The sequence below is a fragment of the Rana temporaria genome, chromosome 8 (genome assembly GCF_905171775.1).
Source record: "Rana temporaria chromosome 8, aRanTem1.1, whole genome shotgun sequence".
Classification (NCBI taxonomy): Eukaryota; Metazoa; Chordata; class Amphibia; order Anura; family Ranidae; genus Rana; species Rana temporaria.
In genome coordinates this window covers 162,771,503-162,797,291 of record NC_053496.1, presented here as the reverse complement: position 1 = coordinate 162,797,291, position 25,789 = coordinate 162,771,503, and the positions used below count along the sequence as shown (strand labels likewise).

At 44.2% G+C, this 25,789-nt stretch overlaps 1 protein-coding gene across 1 annotated transcript in view; it reads left to right on the top strand.

Moving 5' to 3' along the window:
- LOC120909303 (rho GTPase-activating protein gacK-like) overlaps positions 1-2,321 on the top strand; it is a 53,050-nt gene extending 50,729 nt beyond the window's left edge. Inside the window, exon 7 of the mRNA XM_040321050.1 lies at positions 2,081-2,321. Within this exon, the coding sequence (XP_040176984.1) occupies positions 2,081-2,191 (111 nt within the window). The 3' untranslated portion in view covers positions 2,192-2,321. The remainder of the gene's footprint in view (positions 1-2,080) is intronic.
- The last annotated feature ends 23,468 nt before the right edge of the window (positions 2,322-25,789 follow it).

Sequence of the window (25,789 nt, the reverse complement as noted above, 5' to 3'; positions counted from 1 at the left end):
AGAACCATCAGCAGAAAAGCACTAGCATCCAATCACTGTTTGGGTATTCTGAGAGTTATGTCCATCTGCTCTGAATGCATTGGATGATGGAATCTGTTAGATTTCTAAAGTCATGTTAGCACTATAAAGAGGGTTGGAACCACGGGGATAGCTCTCTATTGTTTTTCTCTAGAAAAGACAGCAGGTGACCAAACAATATGGTCTACTAAGGGGCAAATGGTTGCCACCATCCTTATATACTATCAAATTCATGTTACAATCCTCTAATGGGACTTTGTCAATTGCCACATGACTGTGCATTATTTGTTATTTAGTTGCCCTCAAAGTGTTTAGGCTTGAAACGTTCTCGATTAGGAATTACAAGTTATTTTTGTTTTTTTACAAATGGACAATGTGTACACCCATTTATCACCCTTGTATTCATTGTAAACTAGGCAATCTTTTATTGAGTTGGCCACTTTGTATATTATAGATGGAGTTGGAGTTACGAATTGTCCTACCAAAGGGTCCTCTGTTAGTATAGACCAATGCTTTGTTATAATTTTTACGAATATCTTAATGTTCATTTGAATATTTCAGAATTGGCCTTTTCAGAGTGGCACTATACCCCTGTAACGGAATGGCCCATGACACCCAGAGACTTTTGAAGGATGTGGGGTACTCCTGTGCCAGCTTCACTAATGACTCTTGGGTCTAGGGTCATCCTATGTCCCTTTTGGGCATAGGATGACTGAGAACTGATATCTTGGATTACATGAGATGGGACATTATTGATAATTCATGTTTTGCAGGAGATTTTGGAATATTAAGTTTGTTTAATTCTGTCCACAACAGGTCAATATGAGAGAGTGTCTCCTTCAATGCTTAACATAGACTGTTGAGATGCTAATTAAGTCCCCCTGGCTGTAGTGATGAAAGCTGTGATTGCATTCTATGGTCTATTGTGTTAATTAAACCTGGCTCCTAAGACCTTCCATTGTGTGATGCTAATACTGTTTTGTGTCTATTGTACTAATTAAGTCTGTAAAAGTCAGATGTCTAACTTTGAGGTGTTAATTGAGTCTGGCTTCTGAAAGACCTTTCATTGTGGATGCTAATGACACTGTATGGTGTCAAAATACTATTGAAGATAATATGTGATGTGAATAGCAGGTGAGAGTCATAACGTCTGACTTCTCAGGTGTAGTAATTAGGTCATGTTAGTTATGTCAGACCAGTGCCGAAAAGTCTGTGGGATGTGTATTGGAGACTCGTTAGCCCCCCATTGTGTGATATGTGGGTGGAGTGTGTCTTTGTCCCTGTGCTTACTGAAGCATGCTTGTAACTGTATAAAAACCTGAGAGCTAACCATTAAAGTATTAATTGATTTTGGAACCAGTAACAGAGCTCTGTCTCATTATTGTTGGGGGAAAATCCAATGGGTCCTGTCTGATGGATTGTGGATTGTCGGATAAGCTGTTGTGGTTGATAAAATGGAAATCGTAAATGGTGGTGACTCTTACAACCCCTAAGGAAGAAAATGTATTCTAAAATTCGAAATGTGTTGGAATTCCCATTCCATCCAAACAAATTACAACTGTAAATTTCATGGTTGTGCAGCAAGAAATGGTCTTGGGAGTATCACCCAGTAGACGTATAACACGCAATGTAAACAGACGGTGTCAAACTAATCGATGTCTTTGACAATTTTACACTTTGAACTGATTGTAATAAAAGCTGTAAGAGTTTAATCTACATTTGACCAATATTATTTGTTATTTAGTTGCCCTCAAATTCCCGTTAGAGTATTGTAACATAGAATTGACAGCAGGTGACCAAACCATCCAGCACCTACCCAAAACAAAATATTGGGTGGACCTACCTTTTGAAGGAACTTCTAAATCACTCTAAAGACATGCTGGTAGGTTAATCGGATCCTGTCTAAATTGGCCCTAGTATGTGTGTTAGGGACCTTAGGTTGTAAACTCCTTCAGGGCAGGGACTAATGTGAATATACAGTGTATATGTAAAGGGCTGCGTAAATTGACTGCGCTATATAAGTATCTGAAATAAATAAATTACTTTTTTTGTTTTTCTCAAGGTGTACGTGATACCGAATGATGGTATGAAGAAACCTGATGCTTTTCCTGAATTTCCTGTTCAACCCCCACCCTATACAGCCACAGAAGTCAAAGCTACACCAACATATTAAAGGAAACCCAACACCTACAAACGTTATGGCATAAATCACTTTATAGGGGAATGCAGCTTGTTGGTTTATGAATCAGTGACTTATGAATACTAATTTGAGGAACCAAATGTCACTAAATTTTTGAGATTCATCAGAGTGTATTTCTAAAGTGGTTATTCATGCCACTATCCCACAAATCGTCTATTATTAAATTAATCACGTATCTCTTCAGTAAGTCCTAATCATAAATGGGACCTTGAACATGATTGATATACATAAGGGGCCAGATTCACAGTGGACTTACGACGGCATATCTCCACGTACGCCGTCGTAAGTCCAAATGTGAGCCGTCGTATCTATGCGCCTGATTCTTAGAATCAGTTACACATTGATTTGGCCAAGATATTTACGCTGGCCGCAAGGGGCGCTTCCGTAGATTTACGCGTTGAATATGTAAATTAGGTAGATACGCCGATTCACAAACGTACTTGCGGCCGCTACGCCGTTTACGTAAGGCTTACGTCTGGCGTAAAGTTACCCTTGCTACATGAGGCGTAGGTAATGCAAAGTATGGACGTCGGCAAACGTATCTTTTTACGTCGTTTACGTAAGTCGTATGTGAATGGGGCTGTGCGTAGGTTACGTTCACATCACAGGCATTGGGCCTGGCGTATCTTATGGAGTAAATTCGACGTGATACTGAGCATGCGCATGCGCCATTCGTTAGGCGCGTCATTTACGTGGGGTCAGGATTCATTTACATACAACACGCCCCCTACCAGCCTATTTTGAATTAGGCGGGCTTACGCCGGCCAATTTACGCTACGCCGCAGCAACTTACGGAGCAAGTGCTTTGTGAATACTGCACTTGCCCGTCCAAGTTGCGGAGGCGTAGCGTAAATAGGATACGCTACGCCCGCACAAAGTTACGCGCTCGTACGTGAATCTGGCCCAAAGTGTTTTCATTAAATCTTTCAAGAGTAAATTAAACCAAAACTTGTGTTTAAGCTTGAATCTGCCAAAGAAAGCTTAAAGTTTATTCTTATAACAAGGAACAACCTTAGAACTCAATTGCACACATACACACATTTTAGTGGGAAATATGCTGAATACGTGTGCAGTACAGTATAACAGTTGGAATGGGACAATTTTTTTTAATCCTCTGGTTATACCTGCCTAGTTGATACCAATAAACATATATGGGTCCCTTGGCCAAGCATTTCCAAGATCAGCACCTTAGAAGTCTATGGGGATTGGCTACCCAGAGGGAAAGACATTTCTAACCCCATGCTTTTATCCAGCAAGGGAGGGGGAAGTTACTGTAGATCACTGGGTAAGGTAAATATAGGCGTCCAGCACCAATGATTTGATTACACACCAGTAAATATACAAAATACAAAGGGGGCAGTGCCAATTGAACCATTAAAAGTCTCTATGAAGCATTAAGAAAAAGTCCACATATTGTATTGATAAGAGGATCCCAACACCAGCATCAGTGAGAAAAAGTGTGAGCTAATCGTCACACTGTGGGAGAAAGCCAATCTGCTTACCAGATCGCGTTGAACCTCAAGTTATAGTGAGGTCAACACCAGCATGTGGAAAACAAAAGCTGGATGGATCATCAGCAGACTCACTGTAATGTCCGTCTCTGCTGGTTGCTTCAATAGGGTGCACTTCCGCCGATAGATGCAGGGTAACCAATCCTTGGTGCAGAGACGTCGGTTTTTCTGCACGCGTTCTGTACATAGTACACAGCCATATACTTCCATACTACTGCATAGTGCATACCTCTCTATAGGCTGGAGTTTTGCTTTAGGACTTAAACATAATGTACTTTAATAGTGGTTGTGCAATATATTCATACACTTTTGTAATATTTGCATGAAATGTAAAAAAAATAAACTCTATGTATCGATTCTTCAAGGCAGCTTGTGTGGTCATATGCTATCAATAGCCCAAAAATTAGGCATATTTCAGAGCCTACACGTACGTTTTCAATTCTCACATCATTTCCTGTCCACCCAGGGAGTCCCTTCACTTTGGATGAATGCTGATTCCTCCACTTCCTATTAGATAGGCTCTGCCCATGCCATTTAACAGTCTGATTCAATATCTAGCCAATAGGTAAGAGCAGGCAGGGGAGACTTAGGCCGGCCATACACGGTTTGAACCAATAATGGGCGCGCTGAATTTACCAAGTTGTTTGGCCGATCAACTTGGGTACAATCAGCCTGCCAGATTCACTTCCGATTATGGCAAGTGGCTGCTATAGCCGCTAGGGATAATCACTGGCTAAGATGGCTTCCACTGTCTTGGCAGGAGGTATTCACCTGTCTGTGCTGATGAGGGAATCATGCTAATTAATTTTTGCAACATGTGTCTGCAGGAAAGAAATTTGCACCGTCTATTTGCTAGCCTTAGCTGCAAGTCAATGGGGAAGTCAAGGCTTCTGAATATTTAAGGGGAACAACAATGATGAATGCTTAAAAAAATATATGCTTTTCCATTCACTTCCGGGGTTATTTTTAGTGTGTATACTGTTATGACCAGGCAGGTTCTCTATAATGTGATTATAAACTAATCAAGATTATCAGTCTTCGGTGATAATTACGAAATAGAAATGAAATAACTTATTTTAATAAAAATTGCACTTTATGTTATAACGTACGCGATTGTGTCTTTTTTTTTACAATGTGATGTTTGTGTGTTTATCAAACAGACTTCCCCTTTGTGTTTTATATTCTCAGTGTATGTATAATTTGCCCGGGTCAATTCTGACATCTTTCGCATACATGTTAAAATCAGATATTTTTTGCTAGAAAATTACTTTGAACCTACAAACATTAAATATTTTCTGAATGCAGAGGCTCCGAAGAATTAAATGTTCTTTGTTGCATTTTTTTTATGTCACACAATATATGCACAGCGATTTATCCACGACAAATTTACAGTGAAATACAATTTAACAAACTTTAGTACACACAAACAAAATAAATTAGTATAAGCCAACCCGAATATAAGCCGAGGCACCTAATTTTACCACAAAAAAATGGGGAAAATGTAGTGACTCGAGTATAAGCCTAGGGTGGAAAGTGCAGCAGCTACTGTAAGTGGAAAAGAGGGTTAACAATGCCCATCTGCAGCCTCACTGTGCCCATCTGCAGCCTCATTTACCTTTGATCTTCCACTGTGCCATGCACCTGCAGTCGGTGGCCATCCACTGTAACAAAGCCCCGCTTCCTACTCGTCCTTAATAGACGGAACACTGAACACAGCATTTTATCAGTGTTCAGTGTTCCGTCTATCACTGATGAGGAGGAGGCGGGGCTTTGTTATAGTGGATGTCCGCCAACTGCAGTTAAGACAGTGAGATACTCGAGTTTAAGCCGAGGGGGGACTTTTTCAGTATCAAAAAAATGTGCTGAAAAAGTCGGCTTATACTCGAGAACATATACGGTACCCATTTTTTCGATAAAATAGACAAGATTATGTTGCAGAGTTAATAAATACTTAAAGGAGTTGTAAAGGAAAATAATTTTTGGGCTAAAATTAATGTCTGGAAGGTAGACAGACAGAATAGTGTAATGATTCTGTTAATAAACAAGTAAATACCTATTAAATTCCTACATCTATATCACCTCCGGCATTCTCGTTCCTGTTCTCTTATTCACTTCCTGGTTTGTGGTGCTCGTTCATGTAAGAACTACATTTCCCAGTATGAATTGCAGCACTCCCAGTAATTCACACCTCCTTGAAGTCTCTAACACGTAGAGAGCGTCCTGCCGCACAGATGTAGTTCTCAGGAGGGGGCGAGCATGTCACTGACCACCGCAGTAAAGCCTCCCTTCACGGTGGTGAGTAACAATCAGACAAGCAGGAAGTGAACAGAACAGAAACTGGCATGTGAGAGGACGTGTGTCTCACAACTCTGCCACAGCACAGTCTATCGATCCTCTCCCTGCAGTGATCCGACGGTGAGAAACAGCTTTACAGCTGGCTACCGATCCGGTCACCCGCCGGCCCTCTGCACCCGCGGAATGGCAAATAAAAAAAGAGGATTTCATGAGCTCTGAAATCCAAGATGGCACTGCCACATGCCAAGAGGAGCTGAGAAATCTAAGGAGGGGGTCAGCAAAAGGTCACAAAAGACTCAGGGTAAGGAGTACCCGATAGACATGTTATACTATGCCCAAAAGCTGGTGGGTCCCCTGCATCGGAACGCGTGGGGGGGGGGCACAGAACAGTCCCACATGGCAGCACAGGCTGCACGTGGGCAGTCTGCAGGAGAGGGAGAGGGGCATGGAGATCAGGACTATACAGATGAGCAGCACTGCAAATACCCTACACCATGTTGTACCCCGCTAAGCTGAGACCGTATTAAGACATGGAACTCACTCTGCCTGTCGATAGCTGGTAGGGTGAATTTTATCAAGATGATCTTCATGCCCAGCTAATATATGTGCTCCACAACTCCCCAGTAGTGGTTTCTCTTAAAACATTTATTAAAACTCCCTATTTCGCTTGATAATCTGAGCTTAATCCTGCGTTTAAAAAGATGAGGGGGGGCTTGCCCTGCTGAATCCATGACTATATTATCTAGCAGCGCAGCTTCAGCAACTAATAGGAATTATGGGTGGGGAAACCAACAGGCTGAGTGCTACCCACAGCTCTTCAGAGACTGTGATGTTGCACACGGTAAAAAGAGAAATCGGTGCCGGTTGCTCTTGAAGATTTAGCCTTTGGGAAACCGAATAAGACGCACCCGACCTATAATCTCCTTCAGAAAGTTTAGAACAAAATCAGGTACCTGCAGGGAGTGACAGGATACACAGAGTTTAGCCCGATCTGGTCCAATGGGACTTATCCCGAAATTACAGTGTTACAACATGGGGCTTTATGGAAAATATACGGAGCGATATACATTCAAAATATTTTCCAAAACTGTATTTTGCTGTCTTTTCAGGCTCTGCAGGAGAGATACGGTTTGCCGCCCTCTATGCGGTTCCATTATTTGCAATTGAGACATGCTGTGAGGGCTCAGAGCTGTGCTTCTGAATGGTCTTCATCACCGACGCCATTATTTAACTCAGTCCTCAGAGCATCTAACACCAAAGGTTTTATCTCCCAATGTTATAGTATGCTCCTGCAGAACTTTCTTAACAAGCTTTCCTTGACAATGATGGATAAGTGGGAGAGAGATGTGAGGCAGAAAGATGGAGACCAGTGGGAGGAGATTTTACAGGCGGTGCCCACAAGCTCGCTGAACGTATCACAGAGGCTAACACAATGGTACCTTATTTTGAGAGTGTACTATACCCCACATAGCAGGGGTGGACTGACCACTTGGGCACTCGGGCAGTGCCCGAGGGCCCCATGCCATTTGGGGCCTTATCAGGGTTGCCAGCCTCAGTAAAACCAAGGACAGTGTGTAAAAATCTGTGTTTTTTTTTTTAAATCCCAAGATTATAGCTGCCCTGCCTCTCCAGTACCTTTTCAGTGTGTGTATGTATACTGTGTGTGTATATTGTGTATCTGTGTGTGTGTGTATACTGTATGTATGTGTGTGTGTATACTGTGTGGCCACATAATCTATTGCCTGGGGGCCCCATAATCCCCTATTGCCCGGGGGCCCCATAATCTCCTATTGCCCGGGGACCCCATGAGTTGTCAGTCCACCCCTTCCACATAGACTACACAAAATGGGTCTTAGGCCCACCCCACTATGCACTAGATGCAAAAGAGATCCTGGTGATCTGATCCATCTACTGTGGAGGTGCTTGAAGCTTTACTCCTATTGGAGGGGAGTGGTGCACACTATAAACAGGGTATTTCAGATCGCTATGCCCACCGACCCAAAACACTGTTTACTAAATGTACTGGAGGTCTTTGAATGGGAAAAATGCGTCAGAATAGCAGTTACTAGAACCCTGTTTTTGGCACGTAAGGTGTTAATGCTCCACTGGAAGTCAGAGAACCCTCCCACAGTTAAGGAATGGGTCGCTGTAGTTGGGAATATGCTTAGAATGGAGAAAATAATGTATCATTATAGGGGGTGCACCCGGAAGTTTGTCCCAGTGGATCTGGTCATGGGTAGATTGCTAGGTCTGAATAAGTATTATGCCTAGTACACATGTACGGGTTTCCCGGCAGACTTTTTAATGCCGGGAAACCCGAGGGGAAAACAAAAAAACCTTGCTCGGTTACTTTGTCCCCCTACACACGGCAGGGTTTCCCAACTGCCATGAGGGCTTTAGTCGGGTAACCCGGCCATGTGTATGCTCCACCGCAGTCTTTTCCCATAGGAAAACTGCCGGCTTAAAAACCTTTGGGAATTCCGGTGGGAAAAAGAGAGCTGGTTCTCTTTTTTACCCCGCCAGTTTTCTTGTCGGGAAAACTGCAATAGAGCATACATACAGCCAGGATTTCCAGCCAAAAGCTCTCATGGCAGTTTTCCCAACGAGAAACCCGTACGTGTGCACAAGACATTACTTGTACAAAATATTGGTCTGCATAAAATTGGCGAAGTTACATAGGGTGGCACTGGAGGGGTAAGACTTTGAGGACAAGGATAGACCTTGGTGAGCTGCACCTGCGATGTGATTACAGCCGATTTGCACTATGAATTTGTAAGCTATGCTATGTAACTGTTTGTTGATAAAGCCTGGGTCTGTATGTCTATGTTGAACTCAATAAATGTTTCTTTGGATAAAAAAAAAGGAATCCAACAGATGCTCAATTGGACTGAGATTTAGAGAATTTGGAGGCCAAGTAAACACATGGATCTCGTGCGTTCCTCAAACCAATCTTGAATTCATTAGACAAGGCCACCTTTTTCCATTGCTTTGTGGTCCAATTCTTATGCTTATGTCTCGTTGATTGTGAACATAGGTCAGCATGGGCACCCTGACTGGTCTACGTCTATGTGGCCTCAAGCTACGATGCACTGTATGTTCTGACACCTTTCTATAAGGGCCACCAATTACTTTTTCAGCAATTTGAGCTACAGTAGCTCTTCTATTGGATACGACTACACAGTAGTTATGTTAAGTAGTTGGGCAGGTAGGAAGATGGGTAGTTCTATGTAGCTAGGTGGGTAAGAAGATGGATAGTTAGGTAAGTAGGTCCATGTAGCTAGACAGCAAGGAAAACAGGTAATTAGTTAGGTGTGTACGAGAATAGTTTGTTCAGTTGGTAGTGAAATGGATAGTAAAGTACTGTGAGGCCCCGTACACACGTCCGTACATGTCCGATGAAACTGGTCCGCGGACCAGTTTCATCGGACATGTTCGGTCGTGTGTACGGCCTAGCGGACAGGTTTCCTGGCCTAGCGGACAGGTTTCCAGCAGACTGGGGGCCAGATCCACAAAAGAGATACGCCGACTTAACTCGATTTTTCTAAATTTACACGGCGTGTATCTTTGCGCCCGATCCTCAAAACGAGAAGCGCCTGAAATTCGGACTTTTCCGTCCTACCTAAAAATATTACGCCGGCGCATTCTCGTGCGCAAATTACGCTAGGCACGCCGCTTTATTTGATAGGCAAAGATGCAAATGAGGGAGATAGGGCGATCCACAGAATTAAGTGTGTGCGCCGTAGATTACGCCCTGTGCGCACCTGTTAGTTTTTTGGTGGGATTTTACACATTATAAAAGCAGCCCTAATTTTACACATGCCGTCTGAATGTCTGCTGAAGCAACACCATTCAGGAAGAGCTCAGCACACACACGTTCAGGACTGAAATCTCTCTGCCAAAATGCCAGGACCAGCAATGATACTAGCTGCATTAGTTGATATAGAGACACAAAGAAGGAGGAGGGCACAGAGGAGGAGGATGAGGGCACAGGAGAGGGTCTACCGCCCACGGCAAGATTTGTTTGGCATGCCTGCTTGTGAAGTTTACCGCACCTACAGATTTACCCGTGAGGCCATCCTGGAATTAACAACAATACTTCAGGATGATCTTACCAGCCCAACCCAACGCTCCCATGCCCTGCAGCCACTCACCAAAGTACTGGCCACTTTGCATTTTCTGGCCACTGGCTCATTCCAACGCACAAGTGGAGGCGTGGCTGGGATGGCACAATCCTCCATCAGCAGGTGTGTGCACCAAGTGGTCCCTGCAATCCTGCTGCGCATGGGAAATCAGTTTCAGAAACCCACCCAGGAGGATCAGCGTTTAAAGTCAATGACCGACTTTTACAACATTGCCAGATTTCCACGCACCATCGGGGCCATTGATTGTACCCATGTGGCACTACAACCACCCCATGATACTGAGCACATGTTCCGGAATCGTAAAGGCTGGCATTCCATTAATGTGCAAGTCATCGTCGATGCCCATGGCCTCATCTGGCACGTCTGTGCTAAATTTCCTGGATCCTGCCATGATAGTTACATTTACCGGCAGACACAGATCTCAAGAGATTTTGACCAGAACATGTATGGAGACAGCTGGCTGATTGGTGAGTGACATGTGTGTCAGGTATGTCCCCCCCCATGATGCTGACATCACAAGGGGCACATGCATGACTAATATCCTCCTGTCTTTTCCCTTACAGGTGACTCAGGATATGCCTTGGGACCTCATCTAATGACCCCATTTAGGAACCCCCAAACCCCAGGAGAGCAACGCTACAACCAGGCGCACATACGAACCCGGGGAGTGGTTGAACGGACCTTTGGGCTTCTGAAGTCCCGCTTCAGATGCCTGGATAAGTCTGGGGGTACCCTGCTGTATTCCCCTGACTTTGTGTGTCAAATAATTGGGGCATGTTGCATACTCCATAACTTTGCCCTCAGAAGGGGACTGCATATTGACTTATGTAATGACCTGACCCCTGACCCAGGCAATACTATCCCAACCAACTCTACCCGGTCTGCTGAGGGCACAACAGCTAGGAGACGCCTTGCAGAAGGCATTTTTTCCCAGTAAATGTACATGATTAATGTCACAATAAGTATGTATTTTTTCACTGTAAATGCACATGATTAATGTCACAATAAGTATGTATTTTTTCACTGTAAATGCACATCAATAAAGTCACAATGATAATGCATGAATGCACACCACTGTGGTTCCTTGCACAGACACATCACATGCACATCGAATTGGATTAGATCCAAGTCCCCCCCCCCCCCCTTGGGACTTGGGAGCAGTAACGCCACGCCACGGCTCCAATTATGTCACTGTGCATTCATACACCATTCAGGAACCTGGGATTGCACTTCTCCCTGGTCCTGGGGATCCCTTCTCCACCAAAACTGAGGGTGACAACCTTAATTTCTTAGGAATGCCACCCCCCCACATTCACACATCATTCACACACATAAACCAAATCATAAGTACAGAAGACCAAATTAAAAAAAAAAAAAAATGCATAAAAAAAAAAAACAAGTATCCCAGCAAATTTATTAGCGGCGGCGATTGCTACGCCTTGGCTGGGCAGGGGCACGGGCAGGGGCACGGGCACGGGCAGGGGCACGGCCACGGCCACGCCGTCGCGGAGGATGTCCATTGGGGGGGTGTTGAGCTGGGGAAGGAGGAGCCTCCTGGGGGGGTTGAGCTGGGGAAGGAGGAGCCTCCTGGGGGGGTTGAGCTGGGGAAGGAGGAGCCTCCTGGGGGGGTTGAGCTGGGGAAGGAGGAGCCGCCCCTGCTGGCCTGCCCTCCATGGCCCCTGCAATGCGAGTGAGACAGGCAGTGAGGGCAGCCGCATTGGCCTGGCCAGACCTTGTATTGTCCTGCACAGCCTGGGTCAGGGCACTCAGCTCATGGGCCACGCGCGTTGTGGCGGTCTGTATGTCATTCAAACATGTTATGACCGCCGTTGAGTTGGTGGCCACATCACCGAGTGCCTCCATCATTTCACCCTGGCTGTGCTCCATCTGCGTCAGTTTTTCCAGAATTTTTCCAAGAATGCGGGTCTGCCGGGCATTGTCCTTCACCACACTGGCCGACAGACGCTCGCCCACAGCCACGGTCTCCTGGGTTGTCCCCCTGGCTGCCGCTGAGTCTTGCGGGCCTGGAGGAGGGGAGAGAGTGACCCTGGTGACTGGAGGCCTGTTGGGGGAGAAGTGGGAGGGGCTACCCCTGATGGTGGCCTGACTGGTGCCAGCCTCAGGGGTAGTCTCAGGGGAAGACTCAAAGGTCATCATATCAGTGGCCAGGAGGACTTCCCGGCCAATCTGCATATTTTCCTCCTCCTCCCCCTCATCATCCTCCTCCCACTCAACCTCAACCTCCTCCCCCTCAACCTCCTCATGAGTGGAGGTTTGGCCAATCCCCTCCCCTGGGGAATCCTGCCCTTCTTGGGACTCATCATCTGCCTGTCTTGGGGGTGGTGCTGCAGCCTGGCCCGATGGGCCTGCAACCTCCTGGCCTCCAACCTCCTGGCCTCCAACCTCCTGGCCTCCAACCTCCTGGCCTCCAACCTCCTGGCCTCCAACCTCCTGGCGTGGAACCTCCTGGCCTCCAACCTCCTGGCGTGTAACCTCCTGGCCATCTGTGGAGGACACAAAACAATCACATGTTTGAGGAACCACACACTTGGCACATCTTCCCTTCCCCCACCCACACATGCTAATCAACAGAGAATAAACCAAAAAACCTACCTGTCCTCCTAGGAACATCTGACGTATAGCCAGGCAGGCCCACCACCTGCTGTGGGTGGAAACACTGGGCCACTGCCCATTCCTCCTCCGTCAGTCTGACTGGGCAGGGTCCCCCTCCTCCAGTGCCCCTGGTATGGGCGTCGATCCTTGCCATCTTAGTCCGGACGACGCTTCTCAGATCGTTTATTTTTTTCTGTATGCCAGCGGGGGTCCTAGTCTCCCCCCCCCCGCCGCATTGATCTGGTCCGTGATCTTTTTAAGAAGCTGCCTCCTCCTGGCCGGGGTGGTGTTCTGGCTCTCAGGGCCATGCAGAAATCGCCCATATTTCACAATGCCCCGAGCAAGAATTTGCTTCTCTCCCAGGGTGAAATTAAGCTTCCTGCGTTTAGGGGGCATCTCATACACCACCCAGCAACAACAAACACACCCGACAAACAATCGACAATACACACCCAAAAACCTGACAAAAATCTATACCACAAAAAAATAAAGAAAATCTAAACACACAAGGACACAGCTAATAGTAATTCAAAAAGAAACACGCACCAACAAACAAACAAAAAACAAACACCAAAAAACAAACACCAAAAAACAATCAGCAAAAAACAATCAGCAAAAACAATAACAAACAAATTAAATAAATACACTTCTCAAACACAAACAACAACTAGACTCTCCAACTCCTCAAACACTTTTCTCACAAACACAACTTACCAACACACAAACAAACAGAGCAGAAGCAAATTGCTCATGGAAGGGGAACAATGGGATATACTTTAGCAAGGGAAGTGTGTGTGTGTGGTGCTTTTTAGACACAGGGTGATCCTCAAACTAAGTACACTTGGCCTTTTACCTATCTCACTGATTGCGCCGAGATCAGTTCTGCACATGCCCAGTGAGGTCCCGATTCGTGCGCGCATGCGCAGTACGGCCGGCGCCTCATTTGCATGGGGTCACGGCTCATTACAATGAAGCACGCCCACTTCCTTCCCACTTGCAAAAACCCCGCCTTACGCCTCTGAATTTAAGTTACGCTGGCGCACATTTAGACGCAAATGCGCTGTGGATACGGCACTTACGACACCAACTTAGGGCAACGTAACTTAAATCACATAAGTTAGGACAAACTAAATTTGCACCGCTGGCTGAGGATCTGGCCCAAAGTTCTTAGCATGACATGTCCGCTGGTTAGTACGTCTAACCAGCAGGCCTAAATCCCGCGCATGCCTCGAATTGATTTGACGCATGCGTGGAAGCATTGAACTTCCGTGTTTGAGAACATCGGTGTCTTCTATGTCACCACGTTCTCTGTCCGCGGGGATTTTGGCCTGATGGTGTGTACACACATCAGACCAAAAGCTCCCAGGAGACATGTCCGATGAAAACGGTCCGTGGACCGTTTTCATCGGACATGTCTCCTCGTGTGTACAGGGCCTAAGTAGTTCTAAGTAGTTGGGTGGATAGGAAGAGGGATTGTTAGGTAAGTAGGTCTATGTAAACTGGTGGCTAGGACATTGGTAGTTGGGTAGGTAGGAAAGTGAGTGGTTAGTTGGGTTAGTAATACTATGTAGCTTAGTGGGTAGCATGGGTAGATAGTTGGGATGTTCTTTGTTGCTTGGTGAGTATGAAGACCGGTACTTAGGAATGTAAAAACAAGAGTAGCTAGGTAGTTGGGAGCGTTGGATGAGTACATAGATGTGTAGGTAGAAGGATGCGTAGTTAGGTGGGTAGTTCTATGTAGCTGGCTGTGTAGGAGGATAGGTAGTTCTATGTAGCTGGGTGGGTAAGAAGATGGATATTTAGCTCAATAATTCTATGTGACTAGGAATGGGTAGTTAATTAGGTGGGTAGCCATTAGCAAAACAGTTGGGTGGGTAGGAAAATGGATAGTTAGGTAATTAGTTCTATGTAGCCGGCTGACTAGAAAATTGGTAGTTGGGTGAATAGGAGAGTTGGTAGTTAGTTATATGTAGCTGGATGGGTAGGAGGACAGGTACTTGTACATCTAAGAACATGAGCAGCTATGTAGTTTGAAGGATAGGATGGGTAGTTAGTTGAAGGATGTGTAGGTAGATGGGTAGTTCTATGTAGCTGGGTGGGTAGGAGACAGGGTAGATAGGAATGTAAAATTACGAAAAGTTATGTAGTTTGGGAGGGTAAGGTGAGTAGTTAGTAGAGTAAGTAGAAGAATGTGTAGTTAGGTGGGTTGTATCATACTGTTGAGAGCTGTATGATGGGAACAATGCTTGGGTTGTACAGTATCACCCTCTGGAGAGCTAGATGACAGGTGTCCTTGGGTTGTATCAAGCCTGGAGTTTCTGTTGGACAGGTGCATAACTGGGCTTACAATATATACAGTTGTGCGATATGCTATCACTGGAAGCTGTGGATTCTGATTGACAGGTTCTGTAATGGGTGGATGCACAATCGTATGTTGTACATGCAAAATTGTACTTTCATAGAGAATCTGTTTTTGAAGGATGGCTACAGGGAGTGAACATTGCAAGGAGGTGGTGCACAGCCGCCAAGAAAGAGGAACTTGCCCACCTGCCAGAATCAACTGTTAATATATAAAATAAATTAAATCATTTTAACGTGGTAGCAAAGTCTGCTGTGTGATTTTTACCCACAGGGAAACTTATAATAAAGCTTACCTGTAGGTAAAATTAATATCTCCTGAATGTGCACCATTTAGGAGATATTCGCTCTTTTGTCAGCAGGAGATATCCGCAGAGCATGAGCTCTGAAGAAATGGCATACCTGTGCTGCTCCTTCAGAGCGCTGTGCCTTGGCTAAGACTCCCGGGAGTGATGCCATTGTGGCTCAGCCATTAAAACATTTGGGGTTAAAATAATTTATATATATATATATATATATATATATATATATATATATATATATATATATATATATATTGTGACAGGAAGTCAGGTAAATCTGTGGGTGTTGTCACAGATGGGAGATACATTTCTGCCTTGTTTAGACAATACACCAATTGTTATTAGGCGTCGGCTGCAGAAGTAGCCAGAAAAGGTTTAAGGGCGTTGAAAAACTTCAGCTGTTCAGAATGAGGCAATTAAGACCTCTATAAGTAATCCAGAGGATTACCACTGATTTGCTGCATCCTGAGGCCTTCTGAGTGAAGGAGAGCAGTAGCAAAAAGTCTTCTGAGGAGGTGAGGTGGTGATCGATTTTTCTGTGTGATAAAAATCAAAAGACTATTGTTTTTCTGCTGTATGACCAGCAGTGTCTGCCCAGCACTAGGCTGTGCCAGACTCCCTAGATAGGTTCCTGTGTGGTGAAGGTAGATGCCCCAAGTGGCCAGGGTTTATTTTATGTTTGATTTTGTTTATGCTGTTTGGATGCTTGCACTTGTTTCCAGCAAGATGGAAGAATAAACCAAAATCAATGGCCCAGATTCAGTAAGCAATTGCGCCTGCGTAACCATAGTTACGCAGCGCAATTGCTGAATTGCGCCAGCGTAACGAGTTCTCCTGATTCAGAGAACTCGTTACGCCGACTGCAGCCTAAAATCTGCGTGGCATAAGGCTCTTATGCCACGCAGATTTTAGGCTGCATTCTTGCGATGACCGCTAGGGGGCGTTCCCATTGTGGTCAGCGTATAGTATGCAAATTGCATACTTACGCCGATTCACAATGTTGCGCGCCCCCTGCGTACGCAAGTTACGTCGTTTCTGTACGGCGTGTTTAGCGTAAGGCTGCCCCTTCTAATAGCAGGGGCAGCCAATGCTAAACTATACCCGGCGTTCCCGCGTCGCAACGTTCGAATTTTACGTCGTTTGCATAAGTGAATCGTGAATGGCGCTGGACTAAGACCACAAAACAAAAGGGGCTTATTTAAATACAACCAAATGAAACGTATTGTAATATTACTCAAGTTATATTATTATATTGAAATACTTACAGTATATACATAATTAAGCAAATAATGTCACATATATTAGTATTATATATTGTAATAATGTTTTTCTTTCATAATATGTTACAGTGTATCTGCCTTAGTTATTTATATATAAACCCATTTAATACATATATATTATTGTAATAAGGGTTACAAATGTAGATCATATAAAGGTTTAAAAGTTTTAGAATCGTTTTTGTCCGCTGAAACTAGTCCGCGGACCAGTTTCCGCGGACATGTCCGATGGTTAGTACACCTAATTGGACATGTCCGCTGGTTATGACGTGTAACCAGCGTCCCGAAATCTCGCGCATGCGTCGAATTGATTCGACGCATGCGTGGAAGCATTGCACTTCCGTGTTTGAGAACGTCGGTGTCTTCTACGTCACTGCGTTCTCTGTCCGCGGGGATTTTGGTCTGATGGTGTGTACACACAGACCAAAAGCTCCCAGGAGACATGTCCGATGAAAACGGTCCGCGGACCGTTTTCATCGGACATGTCTCCTTGTGTGTACAGGGCCTGAGTGTTAAATTCCAGTGATTAGTTTCAAGGAATTTAACAACCTCAGCTAATAATGCGGGGCAGATTATCCCAACACATATATCTTGGCTAGTCGCCAGGTTGGCTGGGAATATTGACATCTGATTGTCAGCCATTACATAATTAATTGTGTTTAGCTAAGCCTAAGTCAAAGGGTAATCGTAAATTATTTTAGACATACATGAAAACAACATTAGACGTTGTTTCTAAAACAATACTGCCTCTAGTGGTGAAAATAGTTAATTATTCAAAATGGCGTTGGTCTTGGTTGTCAAGGTAACATATAAACTCCATCGTCATCTGACATTATCACATACATAGTAATGAGACACACACCCACTTTTGGGGAGGAATTAAAAAGGTGTTACTCATAGGAGAAAGAAAGGTCAGGGCTGAAGGAGGAAGATCTCTGGGCTCTCTATCTGTCGCTGTCTTTCGGGAGGGGGCTTTCTCTTTGTCTGGCTACCCAGAGCAGAAAGAGATGCTCGGCTAAAAAGATATTAAAATGCTGTAAGGAGTCTTGTAAGATGAGAGGAGGAGGAAGAGATAACGGAGAAATGTAGATGTTGGGAGAAGTCTTTTGGGACTCATCATCATCACCTCACGTGAAACTTTTCAAACAGACAGAACTCTTAAATCCTGGTAAAGTATTAAATCCTGGTAAAGTATTAATCTTTTAATGTATACCTTTTTGGTAACTGAATTGTTTTGCATATACCTTGCTAAAACCATTTAAATATATATGGCAAAGCAAATTGGAGTTGTATTATTTTTAACTGCAGTATGAAATAATTATATTCCAAATATTAAGAGACATGCAGTTTAGTCTGTCTTTAAAGCAGAAGTAAACCCATCCATAAAAAAAGTTAAATTTTTGGCACATGCCGGAAATGTAACACTCCCATTGGCTGTACTCTCAACCAAACTGTCAAACCATCCAATGGCTGGTGTCATAACTGATCACATGTTCAGCATCATGGCAGTTGTAGATTAAACAGAGGCCAAAATGGCAGCTTCCTTGGCTGAAAACATAGGAGGGTTTACTTCCACTTTAAGTAGCTAAAAGCCAAACTGGTTACTGGTTTTATTATGATATATGTTTAGAAAATGATTCTTTCTAAATTTAACATAAGCTTTGATTGATTTATCAAGCTGTTCACAATGACATTTTGTCTGTGCATGTAAGAGTGTATGAAGAAGGTCTGTTTGATTTGAGAAGAGATCACATCATAGTGTTAAGGTAAACAAAAATTTGTTTACACAAATGCGTGAAACCACGGAAGGATATTCATTAAGGGCCAGATTCACGTAGAATCGTGGCGGCGTAACGTATCGTAGATACGTTACACCGCTGCAAGTTTTCATCGCAAGTGCCTGATTCACAAAGCACTTGCGATGAAAACTACGCCGGCGGCCTCCGCCGCAAGGCGGGCCAATTCAAATGGGCGTGTGCCATTTAAATTAGGCGCTCTCCCGCGCTGGACCTATTGCGCATGCTCCGTTTCGCAATTCCCGTCGTGCTTTGCGCGTTGTGACGGCATTTTTTCGAACGGCGACGCGCGTAGCGTACTTCCGTATTCCCGGACGTGTTACGCAAACGACGTTAAATTTTAAATTTTGACGCGGGAACGACGGCCATACTTTAGACAGCAATACGATTGCTGACTAAAGTTAGGGCACCCAAAACAACGACTAAATTTGCGACGGGAAACTAGACTAACGGCGACGTAGCGAACGCGAAAAAAATCCGTCGTGGATCGCCGTAACTCCTAATTTGTATACCCGACGCTGGTTTACGACGCGAACTCCCCCCAGCGGTGGCCGCGGTACTGCATCCTAAGATCCGACAGTGTAAAACAATTACACCTGTCCGATCTTATGTATATCTTTGCGTAACTGATTCTATGAATCAGTCGCATAGATAGAAACAGAGATACGCCGTCGTATCCCCTTTGTGAATCTGGCCCTAAGTTACCAAGTCTAAAATGTACAAGCATCATTCAAGAATTGAAATATAGTATTGTGTAATATAGAGCTTGCATGGAAACGTGAATATAATTATCTTTATTACCATTATCTTTCATGTAGAAGTATATCCATTTATTTGTATTATCACGAAATATACCTGATATTAATTTGCACTGGATTTTTAGTTAATAAATATATATTTTTAAGCAATAACATTTGTGTCACTTGTCTTTCAAAAAAGCACGGATAAAGAAACTTCAATTTCTTGTTTGTATTGTTGGAAAAAATGTCAAATCTCCCAAAACAAGATTTGCATAATTTCATAAATACAATACTATTTTATTATTTCAGTATAAACATTCTGACATGACCATGTTAGCAGGAGGGCTTCATTTCAAGGTAAGTCAGAATGTGATGCATACTAGCATATTATGCTCTGAACTTGCAGGTGGATTTTTTTATTTTTTTCCGCATAAGTTTACTACCGCTTTAATAACATAGACACTGTCTGAGATTATGTTAACATGCAAAACAGCATACAAAAGTTAAGTGTTTGACTATAAATAAACCGTAATGAGTTCTCCTATCATAACTGTTGTAATTTGAGACAGTCATAAAAGTGTGACAGAATGAGGCAACAGTTATAAAAAGGAAAATTCAGTTCTTCACAAAATTCAGAAAGACAGTGCCAAGCTACCTGTTGTGGGTGAGTACATCCTATTCTTACATTTCGGGTATAGATGATATATACCATCTAATTACTATTTATTTTCTAATTACTATTTATTATCTATATACTATTAGCCAAATTCAGAAAGACTGGCTTAAGTTTGTGCGGGCGTAGCACATCTCAGATACACTATGCCGCCGTAACTTAGAAGGCAGGTACCGTATTCACAAAGAACTTGCGACCTAAGTTACGGCGGCGTAGTGTAAATGGGCCGGCGTAAGCCCGCGTAATTCAAAGTAGGCTGGTAGTGGGCGTGTTGTATGGTAATGAATCGTGACCCCCACGTAAATGATGCGCCTAACAAACGGCGCATGCGCCGTCCGTGGACGTATCCCAGTGCGCATGCTCAAAATCACGTCGCAAATAGTCAATGCTTTCGACGTGAACGTAACCTACGCCCAGCCCCATTCACGTACGACTTACGCAAACGACGTAAACTACGTGAAATTCGACGGCTGTTCCAACGTCCATACTTAACATTGGCTGCGCCATCTTTTAGATGCTTTATCTTTACGCCTGAAAAACGCCTTACGTAAACGGCGTAGCTTACTGCGACGGGCGTACGTACGTTCGTGAATAGGCGTATCTTGCTGATTTACATATTCTAGGCGTAAATCAACGTACACGCCCCTAGCGGCCAGCGTAAATAGCCAGCTAAGATACGACGGCGTAGGAGACTTACGCCGGTCATATCTTAGCAACTGAGAAGCGTATCTCATTTTGAGAATACACTTAAAGATACAACGGCGCGGATTCGGACTTACGACGGCGTATCTACTGATACGCCGTCGTAAGTCTTTCTGAATCCGGCTTTATTTATCTATTACTATTATTTTATTGCACAAGGGAACAGCAAAAATATTTATATATTATTTATTATTAATATTTATATATTTAGCGAAGCTGAAAAGAGTTGAACCCTCTGTAAAGTTTTTTTTATTGTTGTCTGTGTCTCCTTGAGCCTCGTTCCCCAGTTCTTGCCCTCTGTCCCTGGAATAACAAGTGAAAGTAATCTCCCCAATAAGGACACAGGCAGAAATATATTCCTCACAGAGGTACAAATGTTTCCACAAATATATATATAAAAAAACATTAGGCCCACTTTTGCATTATTTTCAGTATATATATATATATAGGCAAAAGTGGGCCTAATGTTTTTTTAATAAATTACATAGGTCATTTAAATCTCCCATGTCAGTAGATTAACTCTTTCTCTATAGTAACTCTTCTTCATCTTTTCCATTTCAGGCAAATAATGGATTCCAAGTAGACGCAATGTGCCGTCATTGAGTTCTTGACAAAGGAGGGGTGCAGGTTGTCTGACATCCACAGAAGGCTACAGAATGTTTATGGAAATTACAACGTTGACAACAAACTTGTCATTGGTGACGCTTGCCAATGGCATCATTTCCGTAAACATTCTGTAGCCTTCTGTGGATGTCAGACAGCCTGCATCGCTCCTTGGCCAATAACTTTGGCATGTTGTTGCTGCATGGAATTCATTATTTACCTACAATGAAAAAGATGAAAAAGAGCTACTATAGAGGGAGAGTTACTCTACTGACATGTGAAATTACCTATTTAAGTTAATTCAAAAGTTATGGCCAATTTTGCATTATTTTAAGTACAGCCTCTGGCCCGGATTCAGATACATTGGTGTATCTATTGGCTGGCATAACCTATCTCAGATACATTACGCCCCCGTAAATTAGGGCGCAAGTTCCGTATTCAGAAAGAACTTGCGCCCTAAGTTACGGTGGCGTAACGTATGTGGTCTGGTGTAAGCACGCCTAATTCAAATCTGGATGATGTGGGCGTGTTTTATTTAAATTTCATGTGACCCCGCGTATTTTATGTTTTTTACGAACGGCGCATGCGCCGTTCGTGAAAGAATCCCAGTGCGCATGCTCGAAATTAGGCCACAAATCGTCAGACGCGAATGTAACTTACGTACAGCCCTATTCGCGAACTACTTACGCAAACGACGTAAAATTTTCAAAATTCGACGCGGGAACGACGTCCATACTTAACATAGGATACCCCTCATATAGCAGGGGTAACTTTACGCCGGAAAAAGCTGAACGTAAATGACGTAAAAAAATGCGCTGGGCGGATGTATGTTTCTGAATCGGCGTATCTACCTAATTAGCATATTCCTTGCATAAATATACGGAAGCGCCACCTAGCGGCCAGCGTAAATATGCAGCCTAAGATACGACGGTGTAAGACACTTACGCCAGTCGGATCTTAGGGAAATCTATGCGTAACTGATTCTATGAATCAGTCGCATAGATACGACCCCGCAACTCAGAGTTACGACGGCGTATCCGGAGATACGCCGTCGTAACTCCTTTCTGAATCCGGGCCACTGTGTATAAATATATACATGTTGGGGTTTGGTTATCATCTAGTTTGATGACAGTTAGATGACTATGAATACCAGTTTGGATATAAAATAAATAAATAAATAATGTCAGTAGGGATGAGCCGACCACAGCCCCTCCCCCCCCCCCCCCGGTTTGGTTCGCAGCAGAACATGCGAACAGGCAAAACATTTTGTTCGAACACCGTTAAAGTCTATGGGACACGAACATGAAAAATCAAAAGTGCTAATTTTAAAGGCTAATATGCAAGTTATTGTCATAATAGGTGTTTAGGGACCCAGGTCCTACCCCAAGAGACATGTATCAATGCAAAAAAAAAAAGTTTTAAAAATGGCAGTTTTTTCAGGAGCAGTGATTTGCATAGCATGAATCTATCTATGGTCGCCACTGCCACCCCCTATTCATGTGCCCAACCCCTTTTCGGGAGCCAAGCACCTAAATTACAGCGGCGGGGTATTTTTTGGAAGCACCTGATTAGAGCCGTAGGTTCTAATAGGTGTCCAAAAAGGTGAACAGTGGGCGCCATGCTGGGCGCTCGCTGTTCACTCAACGTTGTGTTAGGAAAGCGAATTAGTCGCTTTCCTAACACTGAACCGCCTCTCAGCCAATCGGGTGATTGGGTTTGTTACCTGACACCTGATTGGATGAAACGACAGGCACTGTGATTAGACACCACCTACTAGGTGTCCAATCATACCAGAGGATGGAAAGAGAGGACGAGAGAAAACATAGAGGAGCGTGGGGGACATCGCTGTGACCCGCTGCCCCACCGAGACAAGGCAAGTGCCGGGGGCGGGGGATGCACACTGACAGCATTTGATGGGCACAGTAGTGGCAATTGATGGGCACACTGGCAGCAATTGGTGGGCACAGTAGCAGCAATTGATGAGCACACTGACAGCAATTGATGGGCACAGTGTCAGCAATTGATGGGTACAGTAGCTGCATTTGATGGCACAGTGGCTAGGTTTTATGGGCACAGTGGCTGCGTTTGATGGGACAGTGGCAGCAATTAATGGGGACAGTGGCAGCAATTGATGGGCACAGTGTCAGCAATTGATGGGCACAGTAGCTGCGTTTGATGGCACAGTGGCTGCGTTTTATGGGCACAGTGGCTGCGTTTTATGGGCATAATGGCTGCGTTTTATAAGACAGTGGCAGCAATTGATGGGTACAGTAGCTGCGTTTGATGGGACAGTGGCAGCGTTTGATGGGCACAGTGGCTGCAATTGATGTTTTTTTTTTTTCAGTTTGTTTGCAACCCCCCAAACATTTTGAGCACCATCCGCCACTGATTAATGTTGATATTCTGGCTTAATTAATGCTGCCACTACTTATATTACCCACTATATCTACCAGATGGCAATTTTTGCCGCTAAGCACATTTGAAGTTATACACAAAGGTCCCAGCCACATACTACAGATAACATACCTTTAGCCCTTAACTACTTAATGATCCTATAAAGAAAATACACAAATTCCTGAAGAAGCTATCTTCGCCAAAACATGTAGAGCTTAATATATTGTTATGTGCGTACAAACGATCGGACATTCCGACAACAAAACCGTGAATACATTTCCGATGGATGTTGGCTCAAACTTGTCTTGCATACACACAAATGATGTCGGAAATTCCGAACGTCAAAAACGCGGTGACATACAACACGACGACGAGCCAAAAAAAAGTTCAATGATTCCGAGTATGCTTAAAATTGAATCCGAGAATGCGTAGAATTTTTGTGCGTTGAATTGTGTACACACGGTCAGAAAATTTGAGAACCAGCTCTCAAATTTTTGTTGTCGGAAATTCCGATAGCAAATGTCCGATGGAGCATACACACAGTCGGATTTTCCGACAACAAGCTCACATCGAACATTTGTTGTCGGAAATTCAGTGTGTACACGGCATTACATTATAGTTTAATCACTCATGTCTTAGGCCTTGTACACACGGGCAAACATGTACGATGAAAACGGTCCGCCGGACCGTTTTCAGCGTACATGTCTGCCCGGAGATTTCTGTATGATGGCTGTACACACCATCATACAGAAATCCGCGCGTACTCAATACATGGCGATGAGGCCGCGCCGTCGCCGCGACGATGACGTGGCGACGTGCGCGGCCCTGCCAGTTCAATGCTTCCACGCATGCGTCGAAGTCATTCGACGCATGCGAAGGATGGCGGCCGCTTGGACATGTACGGTAGGTCTGTACAGACGACCGAACATGTCCGATGGACAGGATTCCAGCGGGCTGTTTTTAAACATGTTTATAAATATTTGCCCGCTCGAAAAAGGCCCGGCGGGCAAATGTTCGCTGGAATCCTGTCCGCTCGGCTGTACAGACGACCGAACATGTCTGCTGAAACTGGTCCGCGGACCTGTTTCAGCAGACATGTTCGGTTGTCTGTACGGGGCCTAATATGACATGTTTTGACAACTATGACCAATATTGGAAAGTTATAGGGCTAGATTCAGAAAGATCTGCCTATCTTTAGGCGGGCGTAGCGTATCTCAGATACACTACGCCGCCGTAACTTAGAGTGGCAGGTCCTGTATTCAGAAAGAACTTGCGCTCTAAGTTACGGCGGCATAGTGTTAATGGCCCGGCGTAAGCCTGCCTAATTCAAACTGTCCAGGCAGTGGGCGTGTTGTATTAAAATGAGCCTTGACCCCACGTAATTGACGTTCCTAACGAACGGGGCATGCGCCGTCTGTGAACGTATCCCAGTGCACATGCTCGAAATCACGTCGCAAATACTCGATGCTTTCGACGTGAACGTAACTTACGCACAGCCCTATTCGCGTACGACGTAAATGACGGAAAATTCGACGCTGTCCCGACATCCATACTTAACATTTGCTACGCCTCATATAGCAGGGGTAACTTTACGCTGGAAAAAGCCTTACGTAAACGACATAAAAAAATCCGCCGGGCGCACGTAGGTTTCTGAATCGGCGTATCTAGCTCATTTGCATATTCTACGTGGAAATCAACGGAAGCGCCACCTAGCGGCCAGCGTAATAATGCACCCTAAGATACGATGGCGTAGGAGACTTACGCCGGTCGTATCTTAGCAACATTTAAGCGTATCTCAATTTGAGCATACGCTTAAAGATAAGACGGCGCGGATTCGGACTTACGACGGCGTATCTACTGATACGCCCGTCGTAAGTCTTTCTGAATCTAGCCCATAGTTGCCACTGTAGGAGTACTACAGTATTTTAATGCTTTTAAATTTAGATGTATTAATTGTTAATACAATTTACGGTCCCACAGTAGTCAGTCCTGTGAAATATGGAAAGTCGCAAGAACTGATATAGAGATATTTTTTTGTTTGTGGTTCTTGCCTACTTCCAAGTGGTTCTATCTCCAGCGGCTATGGAGAGTCTTCTTGACCTTTTGGTTCATTTCCTTCTTTACTGGCGCTGGGCGCTTTGAAAAGCTCAATAACCTAGTTAGAA